This window comes from Kogia breviceps, chromosome 19 (assembly GCF_026419965.1).
Source record: "Kogia breviceps isolate mKogBre1 chromosome 19, mKogBre1 haplotype 1, whole genome shotgun sequence".
NCBI lineage: Eukaryota > Metazoa > Chordata > Mammalia > Artiodactyla > Physeteridae > Kogia > Kogia breviceps.
Genome location: NC_081328.1, coordinates 43,058,117 through 43,077,166, shown reverse-complemented (window position 1 = coordinate 43,077,166; position 19,050 = coordinate 43,058,117). Strand labels below are relative to the sequence as shown.

The 19,050-nt window shown below is 36.8% G+C and overlaps 1 protein-coding gene across 9 annotated transcripts in view; it reads right to left on the bottom strand.

The window, feature by feature from the left end:
• Window positions 1-19,050, bottom strand: part of TANC2 (tetratricopeptide repeat, ankyrin repeat and coiled-coil containing 2) — a 343,384-nt gene that overhangs the window by 249,169 nt on the left and 75,165 nt on the right. For all 9 annotated transcript variants that reach the window (XM_059048703.2, XM_059048705.2, XM_059048706.2 and 6 more), the window contains one exon: window positions 11,604-11,675. In XM_059048703.2, coding sequence (XP_058904686.1) covers window positions 11,604-11,675 — 72 coding nt within the window. The remainder of the gene's footprint in view (window positions 1-11,603; window positions 11,676-19,050) is intronic.

Genomic DNA, 19,050 nt, shown 5'->3' with positions numbered 1-19,050 from the left:
ATATGAAGCAACTTATGTCCCATGTGAATGCTTACCAAAGGGCAAACTCTACAGAGAAGGTGCTTAATAACCCCGCAGATGAGATGACCAGTGTGGAGGACTAAGCCAGTCTCTTTACCCAGCCATTCTATCTTTGCCCAATGGGCTCATTAACAAAGAGGCCATGGTAGCAGGAATGCAATTTATACATGGGCTCAGCAATACAGGCTTCTCTGCTCACTGAGGCCAACCTGACTACAGCCACAGCTGAGTGGCCAACCTGCCAAAAGTTCGCGCATGCACTGGGGAAGAGGCAGGTGGATGCCCCCAATATACGGTACCATTCACGGGATGGTTGGTCAGTTGTCTCTCTACTCATTTCTAGTCCCTGGTGACTTCCCCTTCCTTCTTAGTAAATCAATTATGAATGTAAAATAAATATTGTTTATAGTGTCAAGGATTTCAGATTGTCTTAGTCTGCCCCCTTGTGGGAACCAGCTCTTCAATCTTTCACTAGGAATAAAATTTATTAAATCCAGTCTGGTCCTCAAACAAAACAAAACACGAAATGTATTTACTAGATAATAATTTTACCCTAGGATTCACTAATAGGTTCCTTCCTCATCCTTTGTTATCCAACTCTTTATGACCCGTCAATAAAACTTATGAAGTTTTTCAAAGAGGTTTTTGTCATTTTTATCTCTTGCCAGAAGAATTCAGATAAAAATATTGTAAATCAGAATCTTTCTAAATGTCCAGCATACCTTTGTCAACCTTTTTAGTTCCCATGCTTTTATTCCATTTCATTCATAAATATGGATAAGCAAGGAGTGGCTTCTACAAGCCTTCTAGTGTTAACTAGTCCAATTATCATAATACTAAGTAGGATACTTAATATGTTCTGACACAAAATGTGCTTAGGGTTGCATATTCCTAGAGTTTAAGATATTACTAAGTAAATTATTATGAATCACTTTGAAAATGTGAACACTCATAGATGAGGAAATGGTGGAAAAAATTATGGATTACTTAGCTAAGGAGGATTATACAGATTTTAAGAAATTAGAATTTAAGTATGTTCCTGGAAGGATGGCCATGCTACACTGTTAACTGAGGGAGAAGAGAATTAAAACTGCATTTTAGTTTTTAAAATCTTCAAAGTAATACACACACACACAGACACACACACAGACACACACACACACACACACACACCCATGCATGTGCCAGTATGAGTTTAGCGGAAAACATGGAAGGAAACAGACTGAATACAGTTAATACTAGTTACTTTAGGAGAGTGAAAGAGGAAGAAGCCCTAACATATCCTTTTTAAATGTCTACATTGTTTGGTAAAAGTAATTTTTTACTTAATACAATTATTATAACTCACATTAAAAAATATAAAGTGTAACTGAAATATATAAACACATTCTGACATACCCTTAGCACCCTAAGATAATAAGAAATTGTTGGCTAGAGGGCCAATCGCAAGTTTAATTTTTTGGAAAAAAGAGTGTTACACAAAGAATTATCAACAAGAAGTTAAATCTCAGAAGAAACATATTACTAGAAATAAAGACACTTCAGAGGGATTTATCATTTAAGGTCAGATCTTTTCAAATCTGTTGGTCCAACCACCAACAAACAAACTTGTGTTTTAAATATAAGAATGGAAAGATTCTAAATATGTACTACCAACAAGGCTGATTTGAAACTTTTGGCATAGATTAGTGTAAAGCCTGAAATATTTTCTGACTGAAAATAATACTTACTTCACAGCATTATTCTGAGAATTAAATGAGGATTTTGTGAAAGCACCTAGCTCAGAGCCTGGCACATATGTATTATTAAAATTTTTTTCTTTATTCCTAAAGCAATCTATGTTGAAAGCTAAATAATTTTTATCAGAAGGAGAAAGTATTAAAACAACAAAATAATCCTGTACATTAGTGACGCCACTATGCCAGATATATTCTTACAATGAGATAAAGAATATACTGAATATTGAAATAGTTTTCCTTATCATTCTATATAATAAAACACTCTGGGTTTAATAAAGAAATCATCGTCACCAGACTAAAGATAATTTGTATATGTTTCAAGCACATGAACATCTCATTTCTACAAAATATTTCATGTTTATAAGGAAAGGAAAAGAACCAGGAGATAGCATATTTGAAAATTTAGTACATTATTACTATAGATACACCAGCATGTAATAATCAAATGAAACTGGCTACAAATAATGGGAATCACACAAAGTCAAATACTGTACAATTTCCCAGTCTTCCAGCATGAACTGATCATAGGCATTATTATACCAATACACATCTTATATATCAGAGTCTAATGCCTGCATAATGCTATCTTTGCAGGAGTAAATCAAAACTGGTTTTCAGCCATATTACATTAGCTCATGCACCTATTTAGTATCTAGAAGCAATAAGTCGGCTTATATACAGATGACCTCTAATGAAAAATCATTTAATTAAGAAAATGGAGCTAGTACAATAAAAAAACAATTCTGATGAAGTACCCCATGATTCCAGAAATACAGAACTAGAATTCCTAGAATTGATAAGCTTCCTTCATCAATTCGATGGCCTAAATGCGAGATATTGGTACTGTGCTAGATGCTAAGATCCTACCATTAATGAACTAGATTACAAAGAAAAATAGAGACTCAACAGACAAATAAGACCTAATGTAGTAAATAATATAACCCAATAATATACAAAATGCTATGCTGGAAAGCAGAAAATAACCACCCAACCTTAAAAGGCTATACTAGGGGGCTTCCCTGGTGGCGCAGTGGTTGAGAATCCGCCTGCCGATGCAGGAGACACGGGTTCGTGCCCTGGTCCGGGAAGATCCCACGTGCCGCGGAGCAACTAAGCCCGTGAGCCATGGCCGCTGGGCCTGCGCGTCTGGAGCCTGTGCTCCGCAACGGGAGATGCCACAACAGTGAGAGGTCCGCATACCGCAAAAAAAAAAAAAAAAAAAAGGCTATACTAGGGTTAAACTGTCACAATCAACTTTACAGTCTTATTTCAAGAGCCTCAATTCACAAACCAATAGATAGCTGATAGTCTGACAAACTATATATATCCAACAAATTTCTCACACTGCTGCTTTACTTTTTCAGTTACGTAAATAACAGAAGTGAATATTGGATCAATATATGACCTGGGCACATCCACATACTTACCCATGCACACTAAGTGCTTGATATTTGTTCATTCCTTTATTCAACAAATACTGAAAAAATTTTATATGCAAGTGTTCTAAGGCTAGAGTGGTGAATAAGACAAAATCTCCACTCAAATGAAACCAGTTTTCTGGTAGTTGAGACAACAATGAACAAGTAGGGCAAGTAGTGGCAATTATGAAGGTTAGAGCTGGGTGTTTAGGTGGTCAGAGAGAAGGCCTCTCTGACCTAAGTAGAAATCTACAGTCCTTTAGTCAAGAAAGAACAAATGTACACTCTTTAACATGTTTAAGCAAAAAGGCCAGCATTGAAACAAAGTGGATAATGAAGGGAGTGGGAGGACATAAAGTATTAGGAAAAGGGTAGCTTAGGTAGGGTCATATAGGGAATGATAAAGACTTTGGAATTTATTCTGAATGTGATAGGAAGCCACTGGAGAATTTTTTTTCAAGTTTGGGAAAATATACAATTTGATTTATTTTAACTAGAGCAGTATAGCTATCAAATGGACAATAGACTATATGTTGGCAAGAATGAAAATAATAAGTTAGGACACTATAATAGTAGTAAAGGAAAGAAACGATGGTAGTTCAGACTAAAATGATAACAATATAGGTGGTGGGAAAATGATAGAAAATGTATCTTAAGAAGAACAAATTCTTAAAGCATTATAAAACAAAACAAAAAGCCAATAATCGAGGAGGAATGTTAAGAAATCCAAGGAAGACAGAAACTACATGCAACTGGAGGGAGGAAATTACAGCCCACAGCATGTGTAGGAGGATAACTGTAAAAGATGAGAGTGTTTCCAGGTCTGTTTTAACCACAAAAGCAAGAGATGCAAGGAACAGGAAGTTCTCAGGGGCAGCAATCTTAATGAGTGGCATGGGATCTGATTCAGTGCAAGTAGTCAGGCCATCTCCCATCTCCTACATTTGATAAGCAGATGACATCAGAGGTCTCTGCCCCTAAACCAGAGTAATGAGTGTGGGTATGTATGAGTCAGAATCTACTGCATCTGAAAGACAGATCAGAGGCCAAACTAGTTCGTTAACACACAGGAGAGAGCCCTCATGCCCAAAGATTAACACACCTCACCAGACACCTCACCTTACATGTCTGCCATTATTTCTGAGAAGAGACATTAAATAGCAACTATATCCACAATCAGGCAGGGCAGATTATCAAGCATTATGGCTCTCTACAGGCATATCAGTTGTTTAAAGATAATGTTTGTTCTGAATAGACTGGCATCTGTTCTCGTTGGTTGATATTTTTGGCATATTAATTATTAAATATTTTGAATATTACCCTCCAGACAGGCCAACACAAAATATAATAAAATGGAAAAGGACTTCCCTGGTGGCACCGTGGTTAAGAATCCACCTGCCAGTGCAGGGGACACAGGTTCGATCCCTGGTCTGGGAAGATCCCACATGCCATGGAGCAGCTAAGCTGGTATGCCACAACTACTGAGCCTGCACTCTACAGCCCACAAGCCACAACCACTGAGCCCATGTGCCGCAACTACTGAAGCCTGTGCGCCTAGAGCCCCTGCTCCGCAACAAGAGAAGCCACCGCAATGAGAAGTCTGCACACCACAACGAAGGGTAGCCCCTGCTTGCCGCAACTAGAGAAAGCCCAAGCGCAGCAACAAAGACCCAACATGGCCAAAATAAATAAAATAAATCAATTTATTTTTTTTTAAAAAAAGGAAGGGCTCTGGTTCTGGTTTTGGGTTAAAATGGAGTAAGCACACTCTGCCTTAACTGAATATAACTAAAACCCATGAATGTAACTGAAACCCCTGGAAAGAATGATGGAGCAGCAATCTGAGGACTCTGAAAACTAAACAGTAGCAGGCAAATTGTGGAAGGAAACCAGAACTTGAAGGACAACCAATTCAGTGATGCATTTCCTGTTGTTTTTTAATGTCACCAAACTCCCAGCCTGAACTCAAAGGAAATCCAAATCCCGGATTGGCACACCAGAGTCAAACAGATACAAGTCTTCTCTTCCTGATTAGAGAGTATAAATGGGGCAGTGGTGGGGGGACAGTCCATATAGGACTGTGAGAGTGGGAAGATCTGGCTTTTTTCTCTTTTTACCCTCCTCTTCCAGCCCCGCCTATAGGTAAGATGATTTCAGTAATGGCAGCTGTAGGGGATACTTAAATCTCTGAGGAAGGGGAATCCTTTCTGACTAGAGCATCAGTGGTATGAGGAATGTGGTAGAAGTGGAAGGGGAAATAGATAAATCCACACTTATGGTCTGAGATTTCAAGATTCCTCTCTTAATAACTGACAGAATGAGCAGACATAAAATCAGCAAAGATATAGAAGACATGAACAACACTATCAATTAATTCAACCAGACAAATATTCGTAGAACCTTCCACCCCCAAAGAGCCTAATACACATATTTTAAATACACACAAGAACATTTAAGATAGATAATTTCCTGGGCAATAAAACAAATCTCAATAAAATGTGATTTAACTCAGAATAAGTGTTCTTTGGCCACAGCAAAATTACACTAGAAATTAATATGAGGAAGGTATCTGGAAAATTCTCAAATGTTTGAAAACTACATCAACACACTTCTAAATAACACATGGGTTAAAGAAGAAACCAAAAGGGGAATTAGGCAGTATTTTGAAATAAATGAAAAGCATTACTCATCAAAGTCTGTGAAATGCAGCTAAGTCAGTACATAGAGGGAAATTTATAGCACTAAAATTCCTGTATTAGAAAAGCAAGTTCCAATATCAGTGATCTTAGCTTCTACCTTAAGAATCTAGAAAAAGAAGAGAAAATTCAACCCAAAGCAGGCAGAAATAAGGAAATAATAAAGAGCAAAGAAGAAATTGATAAAATAGAAAAAGGAAAGCAATACAGAAAATGAATGAAAATTGAAACTGATTCTTTAAGATCAATAAAATTGATATATCTCTATCCAGAATGATCAAGACAAGGAGAAAGAATACTCAAATTACCCATATTAGGAATGAGGAGAGGTGACACCATTACAGATTCTATAGATTTAAAAAGGTTACTCAAGAAGGAAGTGTTAATTTGAATAGTCATATATTTACTAAAGAAATTTAACTTATATTAAAACTTCCCACAATGAAAATTCCAGGCCCAGATGCCTCCCTGGGAAATTCTATCAAACATTTATGAATGAAATAATACCAATTCTATAAAAAGTACTCCAGGAAACTGAAGAGGGAGAAATCTCTCTCAACCTTCAACTGATTCTATGAGACCAGGAGTACCTTGATACAAAAATCAGACAAAGACATCCTAAGACAGGAAAATTAAAGGCCAATATCCCACATGAACACAGATACAACAATAATTAAAACTGTCTTAGCAAATCAAATATATCAACTGTACAAAAGCAGGCCACACAAGCCAGATTTGCTCACCCTGCTTTAGAGCACTACTGCTCAACCATAATGGTCCAAATCAAATAATAAAAATATTTGTACCACACTGGAGAAAACTGATATGGTTTACCACTGGAGGTGACTGACATGAACTTCAGCTACTTCAGACACTACCCCAAGGACTGAGAACTTATTCTAACATCTCCTTTCACATATTACTTGCGTTTATTTTGAGTTTAGATCTTTTTTCACTTACTACTTTATGTATTTATCATCAATTCAACCCTAACCCTTTTATCAATTACTTAAAACTTTTCTAAAGATAATTAAATGCATCAGATTTCTACCAATTTCATTTTCCTGAGAATGGCTCTTCTGGAAGCTTCTAATCTACTCCATTCTGGTCTGTTTGCCCTCCAACCCTGTCTTTTCATTGTATGCTGAAGATTTCTTTACCCTTCTCTTTTGTTAAACTTCCTGTTTCTTGTAACCTTTCCTTTTTATTTGGCTGACTTTCTCATTTTGATGGATCACATCCTCCAACAGATTTCTAAGAAAGGGTACAAGGTAGGCAAACAAACAAACCAAAAAAACAAACCAAAAACTTTACGTGTCTTAAAACATCTTAATTTAACTCATATCTGATTGATAGTTTCAAAGCATATGAAATACAAAGTGGTTGAAATTATTTTCCCTCAGAATTTTGAAGGTGATGCTCCATTTCTCATTTAGTATCTAATGCTACCATTAAGTCCAAAGCCAACTGATTCCTGTTACTTGGACACATTTTTTCCCTCTCTGAAAGCATGGAAAGACCTTCTGTTTCACCCAGTGATTTGAAATTTCACCACGATGTGCCTTAGTTTGTGTTTATATTCATCCATTGTAATGAGTACTCAGTAAGCCTTTTGAACGAGAAACTCATGTTCTTTAGTCCAAGAAAGTTTTCTTGAATCACTTTGTTGATGATTTACTCCCCATTTTCTCTGTTTCTTCTGGGAACTACTGGTGTTGTTTTTCTTTTTTTAATTAATTCATTTATTTATTTTTGGTTGTGTTGGGTCTTTGTTGCTGTGCGCAGGCTTTCTCTATTGTGGTGAGCAGGGACTACTCTTCGTTGCAGTGCGTGGGCTTCTCATTGTGGTGGTTTCTCTTGTCGTGGAGCACGGGCTCTAGGCATGCAGGCTTCAGTAGTGGTGGCACACAGGGTCTAGAGTGCAGGCTCAGTAGATGTGGTGCAAGGGCTCAGCTGCTCCACAGCATGTGGGATCCTCCCAGACCAGGGCTCGAACCCGTGTCCCCTGCACTGGCAGGCAGATTCTTAACCACTGCACCACCAGGGAAGTCCCAACTACTATTATTTGAATACTGAAATTCCTGGACTGCCCCTGTAAGTTTCTTAATACTACTCACTTCTTTTCTGTAACGTTTGTTCTTTTGCTTGACTTTTTCACAGATTTCTTCAACATTAATTTTCTAAGTACTTCTACAAAGCCTTTTTGATCTCTGCTATCAGAATTTTAATGTTTAAGAGCCTCTTTTAAAAATCAGAATTATTACTCTTTTACAGTAACTTATTTCATGGCTGTATTATTTTCTCTTATTTCCCCAAAGTTGTTTATAATGGTTGTTATTTTCCTCTGCAAAAGATCTGTTCTCAGTTGCTCTATCCTGTTTATTTTAATCTCTACCTTTCATACATTACAGGGTTTCCTCAAATATCTAGTAATCCTTGGTCAGCTGCTCATAGTTAGGAGAAAAGGACTAAAAGGTTGATTATTTTCAGTACGGGACTCCTGCCCTCCACTATGCCTGGTGTCTTCTCCCCTAGAGACAGTCTCTATTTTTGCCCTCTCCAAAGAATAAATTTCTGGGGTTTGCCAAAGTTAGGGGTGAAGAGCTGGGCACTTGTCCAGCTAACTGGTTAGCTAATTTTGAGAAGGAGATCCCAGGAACCAAGGGCTTCTTCGACTGACTTTCAACCAATCCTCCTTTCACTTCCACTTCCACATGCTGCCATCCATCCTTGAATTTTTTTAGTCTTTTGGAGGGTAAATCAGATTATTTTCTTGATTTTCTCTGCTACTGAGTTTAGCATCCAGTCTTCAATTATTCATACACTCCCTAGTTTCTAAAATTGTGTTTTTTTGTTTTTTGGGGTTTTTTTTTGTGGTACACGGGCCTCTCGCTGTTGTGGCCTCTCCCGTTGAGGAGCACAGGCTCCAGACGTGCAGGCTCAGCGGCCATGGCTCACGGGCCTAGTCGTTCCGTGGCATGTGAGATCTTCCCAGACCGGGGCACGAACTCGTGTCCCCTGCATCAGCAGGCGGACTCTCAACCACTGTGCCGCCAGGGAAGCCCTAAAATTGTGTTGATTTTGTCTCCTAATTCCCCTTTACTGATCTTTTAGCAGGTTTCTGAAAGGAGAAAAAGTAGAAGTATGTTTTCATCCTATCTCTTTATTCCTGATAATATGGATTCTCATTCATTCCAACTCATTATAGATGGCTTTGTATTTTTATTTGTCTTTTGAATAAAAAGATACAGTAAGTCCCCTACATACGAACGAGTTCTGTTACAAGAGCACGTTTGTAAGTCCAATTTGTTCGAAAGTCCAACACAACTAACACAGTTGGCTATATACTGCTGCTTTTATGCTTGCTTCCGGACATCCTGGGCTTGAAATAAAGATACTGTACTACTGCACTCTAAACAGTACTGTAAAGTACACAAAAGCACAACCACTTGTAACGGATGCATGTACGTGACAATATACGTCAGACGTGAACTAAGTTACGTGACTGGACATGCAAACACATGTTCGCATCTTTGAAAGTTTGCAACTTGAAGTATTCGTATGTAGGGGACTTACCGTATTACAAATAAAATCTCTAAGAAGGTGAGAAACATGCTTTTATTATCAGTTAACTCTCATAATGATACAGTTCCTGATGACTTCTAATTGAGATCAGTCCTGTGAGTTCTGAGATCAGGCAGCTGTGCTCAGATAATGAAAATCACTGATTTTGCTGTTAAGTTCAGCTTTTGTTACTAAAATTCAATTATACTCATTGATTTGAAAAATATTTCAATTGACATAATTCAGAGGGCACAAGGTAAATTAATAATCTCCCACATCTATATCTGTGACATTAAATAAAATTAAACTTTAATAAAAATTAGTATAATTATTTTTCTATTCATTTGTACTAATTTTATTTTTAGGGTTATATGATGAGGGCACCCAAGGTGGCTGTTCTCTTGCTCTCTCTACATCCCCTGTTCACCAGTCCCTGCTTCACCTACACCCTACTCACATGACTGACCTTCCCTCTTAATCAAAGAGCCTAATCAGTAACTGCCTGGTCTAATCTTCAGATCAGAAACATCTCCACCATGATAACTTATCAAAGGGGCAGTGAGGGGTGTGCTCCTCTGCTGGTTTCCCTGGTTAACAGAGAACCAACCTGTCATCAGTTCCCTCTATAACTGGTAAACACCTCCACCCAACCCATCTGCCAGGAGTGAAGACTGCTGCCATATCCTGCCCACTGTCTGCTGCACACAGGGCCTTGCTTCAGACATGTAAGAGTCTCCTATCCATTAAACCAATGATGTCTCTTTTGCTGACTCTGGGCTCCTTCTTTTGTCTTGAGGCTGGGCAAGTACAGGGTGTGCAGGCCTGCGGGGTGTAGCCCAACAAGGATTTTAAACACATAAGCACATTTTCTTTCTTTCCTTGCCACCAAGGTTTATTGAGATATAACTGACATAAAACATTATATAAGTTTAAGGTGTACAATGTGTTGATTTGATATACTTATATATTACAATTCAGTTTTTCTCTTAATTTCTTTTTTTATATCAAAATACATGTAAGGTGAAAAAGTGAAAACTTATACAAATTCCTGACATTTACAATACACGCGTATTATTTAAAAATGATTAAAAGTACTAGTGTAAGTTAAAATTTCCAAATCAATCTGCATATATTATTCTTTTTATTCTGCAACAAACAACTGTATTAAAAATAGTACAACTCTAAAACTTGGGAAGAGCAAAGTTGGAGAAAAAAGGGAACAGGATTATAGAATAAATGAACCAGGAGCTTTTATAGGATTAAAACATCACACATTTGTATATCTAAAGGCTTTATTTTATTTGTAAATACTCTCAAAAAACTAAACTCAGTAATGACTGCTTGAAATTTTGCAATATTTTAATCAGTCTGGGTTCCTAACTCTCATTCTCTTTGAGATAACTTCATTCATCCAACAGTATTTATTCAGTAACTACTACTTTATATACCAGGTACTTATTCTTGGCACTGGAAATACAGCAGTGAACAAAGAAAACCAAAAATCTCTGCAATCATGCAACATTCATTCTAGTTTTAGATAGAGAAAATAAATATAAAGGTGATAAGTACTATAAAGAAAAATGTGGAGGTGCTAGTCCTGCAAATTTAAATGTTCCTTAGGGAAGGCCTATCTGAAAATCCACTGGTAGAGAATACTTTAACCTAGTTTTGAAGTTGTCACTTCAAAAAAAACAGTCAAAAGCCTATGGTAATAAATTTTAAACAGAAAAGGAAAATAAGTAAGAAGATCCTAATTTTAGGTAATAATTATAATCAAAACCCATTTCTTCTGATACAGCTAGGACAACAAATATTGCATTGATGAACTTTTAAAAGCCAGTGTGATGATACTTGCAACAAACGTTACTGCTAAAAATTTACTTCTGATTTTATTCCAAAAGTGATATCCAGACATATACCACAATGCTCCAAAATTACTTAAAACCTTAATATCGTTAAAAAAGAGACCATTTCTCATTTTCTTTTATCCTGAATAGATGATTATCATATGGAACTAATTAGACTGTAACATCTGAACTCCTAAATGAGAAATGAGAATATATAAACTTGACCCAGTGAAAACCCCAGTCCTCAGATTAAGTACTGGAAAGGAATAGCTGGTATCTATTCTTTTTAATTTAATAATAAATTTGAGGAAAATTTACCTTGCCCAGAGCGGCTTTGGCGAGAGTCTACACTTGACTGTCTTCGATCCGGTGCTTCCTCGTTCCCTCCATCTGCATAAAATTAGATTGATCATAAGCGAACAGATAATGAAATTGATGTAATATCACCCCTGGTGACATCTATATCTTAAAACTACTATATCTATCATTTGTTTTCATTTCTTATAAGCTCAATCATTAAAATATTTGAGGATTTTTCATACACAAACCAAAGGTCCTTACCCTTATTTTTGTGGGGATGGTTTACACTCCTCTCTGAAAGTCTAAATAAAGTGAAGGTGTGCTTTCCCTACCCCCATACATATACACTCTACTTTGCACATAATAAAGCAATGTTATCCACTCTGAAGTTCATTCACAGAATTTCAATTTAAAAGCCTTGATTTAAAGCAATGTCTAAATTAATTACAGCTGCTTATTTAATCTAAAGTATGTCAAATAATCCTTAGGGCTATATATTTACTCTAATAAAATTTACATTTACATGCTTTATGAGAGATAATAGGAAAATTACATAATACATGAAAGAGCAATATAAATCAGAATCAGAAAACCTCAGAAATGAGGAGGCAGAAACCAAGAAATAATGAGAAATCAAACAAAAATCATTTCAGTAATGAAGACTAAACTATAAGAAATACGAGAGCAAACAAACACAAAAGATCTTAAAACAAATAGAAGGTAAGATGGAAGAAAATCTTTAACAAATTTTTTAAAAAGAAGAAATAGATTAAAAAGGATCTGCAAGAAGGGGATAAATATTGGAGATAGGCAAAGAAGATCCAGCATAAGGATAAACATAGGAGTGCCTGAAGAAGAAAACCAAAGTGAGAGAATAGAACAAATACTGAAAAACTAATTCAAGAGAGCTTTCCAGAGGAAAATAAGTGGCTATGTATGTATAATATATATAGTTATATGTGTGTATAAATACATTTATACATCACACACATATATATACATCTATATTTGAAACTACATATTTCAAGAGCACCCTGTGTCCTACTTAATCAACTCAGATCAATGCATTTTCATCAAGACATTTTCTACTAAAACTACTGGACTTTAAAGAAAAGGGAAAAAAAATCCTTTGGGCATTAAGGCAAATACATCACATGATTAATAAGGGAAAACAACAGAAGAAAACGGAATAATATATTTAAAACACACAAGGAAAAAAATTTGAACCAAAGGCTTTACAACCAGTAAAACTTACCTTTAAGTATAAATAGTAAAGAAAAACTATTACTAACATGCAAGAACTCAAGGAATATTGTTCCCATGGGCCTCTTCCCAGCTCTACCAGAAAACTAACTTTAGGCAGCCAAAGTGACTAGAAAGACATTAAATACGGACTGGTGGTGAGCGTACATATACAACTGACTGTAGAATTAAGACTAAGTGAGATGTAGAGAACAAATGTATGGACACCAAGGGGGGAAAGCTGGGGCAGGGGGGATGAATTGGGAGTTTGGGATTGACATATATACACTAATATGTATAAAATAGATAACTAACAAGATCTGTGTATAAAAAAATAAAAGTTAAAAAAAAAGACTAAATGAGAGTTTTAAATGGAGAGATTATAATATGTAATGGCTATAAGATCTGACAATAAAGATACAGTACAGCCAAAACAAATGAAGAAAGAATAAACAAAAAGTAACTGATTTCAGAAATCAAAATTGGTAATTGTAATGTTAGACCACTGTATTTAAAAAGAGGGATAAAGCAAATGAATAATTATGGGATACTCTAATGGTAACATCTCCTTGAGAACCAGAATTCTCAGTGTGGAAGAAAGGAACTATAGATATAAGAATACAGAAGAAGTTAAGTAAAAACTCTTTAGTATTGAATCTATATTGGAAACATCAGTACAGTCTTACAAGTCACAGGTATGTCCTAGCTCTGTCCACTTAAAACACCTAACACCTTGACTAATCAAGTAGTACTAACCACTCCTAGGGCCCAGACTGTTACCCTGAAATGCCATTCTCTATTAAAAGTAATCAGAACTTCTTAAAGAACCAGCTGGTTTAGCAAAGGAAAAGTACTAGATGAACTTGGAACACCCTGACATATGCAACAGTAAAGAAGCTATTAAAGACAATGTAAAATTGAGGTCATGTCAAAAAAAACACAGTGAAGAAGCTCATCAACATTCAAGAACTCAGGGAATATTGTCCCATGGATCTCTTCCTAGCTCTACCAGAGAACTAACTAACTAAATGTACAATTGACTATAGATCATAATGATGTTTTTTTGTTTGCTTGTTTGTTTGTTTTGCGGTATGTGGGCCTCTCACTGTTGTGGCCCCTCTCGTTGTGGAGCACAGGCTCTGGACGCGCAGGCTCAGTGGCCATGGCTCACGGGCCCAGCTGCTCCGCGGCATGTGGGATCTTCCCGGACCAGGGCATGAACCCGTATCCTCTGCATCGGCAGGCAGACTCTCAACAACTGCGCCACTAGGGAAGCCCCATAATGATGTTTTTTAAAAAATAAAAAAAAAAACCCCACAGCACTACCACACTAACTGGTCACCTTCTGAGGTTGAGAAGGGCCCAGTTCATTATCTTGAAAACTGCAGAAATGAAAGCCTCAGCAATTCATCCTACATTTCCTATATAAACTGTACTAGTAGCCAAAAAGTATATGAGAGCTCTCTCTATAAAATTATTCCAAATAAATGGGAAACAAAAGATAAAATATCACCATTTCACACACTGCAAATAATATCTCTGCAGCCATCAAGCATCAATGGCTAATAACATCAAAAAAGAGAAAAAACTGGACATTATATGCCTCCTAATGATAGGAACACAACTACAGTTTTGCCAAAGCAATCAAACCTGAGTCTAGTCAAACCTCTGAAACTAGCTGTCAGTTTCCAGGAAAAACAAAGAACAGAAGAAAATGCTGAATTGTTCCTGAGTGTATAATCAACAAAAAACTGATTGTGGGAAATTCTACAGGTCAAACAATCCAGGTCTCTCAACAGGTAAAGAAAAAAAATAAAGTATTATGAGGTCCTAAATATTGTGAAACAAAAATTCATTTTATGAAAAGATAAAACTATACCAGAAATCTGTGGCATCTTATATCAGGGATCAGGATATGTAAATACAGTCCTAGTCAATTTCCCTTCCTACTGATCATCTAATTTTTTAATGCAAATTTCTTTCTTCTCTTTTACTTGGGAATAAATTACAATGAGCAACACCTGTATTCAGGTCTGCCTTAAGTTTTCATTTTCCACATGGATAAAATTACATACATGCATCACATTCTCTGTTTTAACATCAAAACATGCCCTTCAAGTATGTGAGAAGTAATATGAATAAAATACAGACATTTCCCCTCACCAGTATGTCTTTCTAAATAATAAAAGGAGAAAAAGAAATAAAAAAACAAGGCTTCAAAAAGCATTAAATTTGCACGATCTGCAGTATGTCAGCGTATCAATAAAACAACCTACAGGAAAACTACAGACAAGAAATGGTTTAAGACAGTTTTGAGTCAGCCAGCCAATGGAAAGACAAAAAGTCACCAATTTTGATACTATCATAATCTAAAATGTTTTAATTGCCTGAATTTTAAAAATTAAATTAGAAATACATTGCAGTAAATTTGAGCAATTCACTCCTCTACGACTGAAATCTTAACCATGTCTTACTCCAGTGGAGGTTAGTCATAAGAGTTGAGATTAACTCTCAGGTAAAAGTAAACAGCTAAAGATTTTTTTAAAATAATAAACTCACCATTGACCCAAGATGGTATAGAAAACAAGTTCAAGCTCTTTAAAAGTGTCTTGTGGTATGCCATGCAATCAATGACTCCATTATCCAAAACAGCAAGACTGCAATGATGTACAGTACTTTACATATTTTTGCTTTGCTTAAAACACAATTCCTTCAGTACAGATAAGACCTCCCACACATAATACATACATCTATATTTATGGACAAAACAGAAGACCTTCAATCATCAAGCAAGTCAAGTTACTTGCATAAGACTCATTACCTCACCCTGAAGTGCAGAAGGGAGAACGGGGCTGTGTCTGTGAAGTTAGAATTTACTCATCAAGCTTGAGTTACAGACTTTCTTCAATGTAACAGGTATAAAATTTAAAAAGACCTGACTGTCCAATTTAAGTGCTAGCTTTTAAAATTAGAGCTTAGGTTTCCTAGATTTGTTCTCATCAGACAACATTTGTTTTTTATCAGCATACTAAATTAAATCCAGCAAATAATATAAAACAATACACCTTTAATAGACATCCTTATCCCATTATTTAAAAGGGAAAAATGTCATAGGAATATTTACTTCATAGTGTGAACAGCTTTCAACTCAGGTCATAAATGCACTAAAATACTCTAAAAAAAAATACCCACCATATAGGGATATTCCGTATTTAGTGTTTTCCTATGAAGAAATTTAAGTTAGAGCAAGGCTTATAAGAAAGTGCCTAATTCCAAGACAAATGTTTTCTTTCCTGCAAGTAGAAGATACTTCAAATGATTATTCTTCTCAGTCCAGGATCAAAATATTACAGTTGAAAAATAAACAACTTTAAGTGACCTTGAATGTGGTAGCCCCAGCCCATCTTTAGTATTCTCAGTTAAATAATGTGCCAGAATAAATATTAGATTTTATGAATTAAGATTTGAAGTTGACTGTCTTCAATTCTCCTTTAGAAGTGTAAATATATGACCTTAATAGAAGGGGTTGGAAGTATTAAAACTATATACATATAATCTATTATACAAATAGATTAAAGTTTTACTATTCAGGTATGAACTCTGATCTCTTTTACTATTCAGGTATGAATCTGCAAGAACTGTATATACTTAATGCCAACAAAGGGAGACATGAATTGGAGGACATATATGGAACGTAATGAAAATGCAAAAGTATGGACCAGGAACATAAGCTAGATTTATTTATTACCCAAGGTCCACTTATGAAGAGGTACATACAGAAGATGTTCCTTGGCTACATAAACACAATGTTAACCAGAAAAGATGAAAAGGAGCGCGTCTGTTTGGTGTAGAAAAGAGAAAAGAACTATAATTTGTTCAGTATCTATTCTCTGCTGGCTATGGGTCAGTAAGGTCTTTACAACATTATCTCATTTAATATTAATAATAATTCAATGAAACAAGTATTATGCCCATTTTTTAAAATAAATTTATTTATTTTGTTTGTTTATTTTTGGCTGTGTTGGGTCTTTGTTGTTGCCTGCAGGCAGCAGCAGGGGCTACTCTCCGTTGTGATGCATGGGCTTCTCATTGCGGTGGCTTCTCTCGTTGCGAAGCACAGGCTCTAGGCACGTGGGCTTCAGTAGTTGCGGCACGCAGGCTCAGCAGTTGTGGCTCACGGGCTCTAGAGCACAGGCTCAGTAGTTGTGGTGCACGGGCTTAGTTGCTCCGCGGCATGTGGGATCTTCCCGGACCAGGGATCGAACCCAGGTCCCCTGCCTTGGCAGACGGATTCTCAACCACTGTGCCACCAGGGAAGCCCTATGCCCATTTTTTTTTTTTTTTTTGTGGTACGCGGGCCTCTCACTGTTGTGGCCTCTCCGGTTGCGGAGCACAGGCTCCGGACGCACAGGCTCAGTGGCCATGGCTCACGGGCCCAGCCGCTCTGCTGCATGTGGGATCCTCCTGGACCGGGGCACGAACCCATGTTCCCTGCATCGGCAGGCGGACTCTCAACCACTGTGCCACCAGGGAAGCCCCCTACGCCCATTTTAAATGTAAGACACATTCAGAGAAGAAAAGTGACTTTCCCAAAATCACACTGCTAGTAAGTAGCAATCCTAAAATTTAAAGTGTCTGGTTTCAAAAATCTGTCTTCATTTCCAGACCCTCCACTGTTTTTTACTATAACAAACAAACCATTAAGATGGTGGTGGTAGTGGTTTGGAACTGAAATGAACAGAAGAGGACAGAAGTAGAGACCAATTAAGAGGCTACTGAAAAAACTGGAAAAGGATAAACACTTGGACTGAGTAGTAGAGGTGGTGAGGAGAGGTCAGATTCTGGATATATTCTGAAGGAACAGTGAAGAGAATCTACTGTCAGAAGAGAATGATACAGAAAGAAGTCAGGGGTAATTCTGCTGTTTGGGGCCCAAACAATGGATCTGCAATTTACTGAGATAGGAAAGACTGTGAGAGAATAGGTTTGGGGATGAGAAGAGTATATGAAGCTCAGTTTTGGACATACTAAGTTTGAGATGCCTAATAGACAAATAAGCAGAGATGGACATACATATGCCATCATTACATAAATCACATTTAAAGTGTATGACATTCCCACAAACTGGAGAGGGACAAAATGGTTCTAGTGACAAAATTATCTCTATCAGAGAGAAGAACTCTTCCGTGGGATTTTTTCACAGCCTCCCATTCACTGCTCTGAGGAGTTGCCTTGCAAATGTCCATTATTACTCTGCTCAGTCACACCCTAGGACAGCTCTAGCCCTCAGTACTCATTTGTAATAATAATAATACCTTGCACTTAATGTGCTGCTTATCATATATATGATATGTCATAACATTTATCATATATTTATTTACATTTACTTATAATTTAATAATTTGATGTATGTATTTTATAATATACTGCTTTATCAGATATGTATATAGAGTACATTAAATTCACGATAATTTGATACCTATCTGTGAAGTAAAGAATTAACCCAGCAGCCTTGAGTTACTCAAATCTTGTACATTCTCAGAAGGGCCTACTTGTATAACTAGCCTTTGGCTGGCTCCTAGGAACTGAGGTCTTAGAATGTTCCCTATGCTACTAACTGATTAGGGCACTGTGCATGATTGAGGTCTTGAACCACATTATACCAGCTTGTGTGGACAGTGTGTGTAAAAAATGTGATTTATGGTGAACACCTGCTTTCCTTCTGGGGGGTCTGAAGTTTCAGTGACTGCAATCAGCACTGCAGTTACCCCAATAAAAACCCTGGACTTTTAGGCTCAAGCAAACTTCCCTGGCAGAAAACATTTTGCATGTGTTTCTCTAGTCCATTGCTGGGGGATTTATTATGTCCTGTGTGACTCCCCTGGGAGAGGACTCTTGGAAGCTTACACCTGGTATCCCCCAGCTTCTGCCTGATGTACCTTTTTCCTTTATTGATCCTGCTTTTTATCCCTTTGCTGTAATAAACTATAGTCTGACTATTAAATAAATAAATAAATAAAGTGTATGACATTCCCAAGGAAGCGAGTATAGATAGGAGAGAGACAGAGAGAGAGAAAAGAGGTCAGAGGTGTAAGCCTTGGGGCTGAATTCAACATGTAGAGGCTGCAGGTATGAAGAAAGACCAGCAGACAATAAAAAGTAGTGGCCAGAGAATAGGAACAAAACTAGAAGAGTACAGAAGTCAACAAAAGAGTTTCATGGA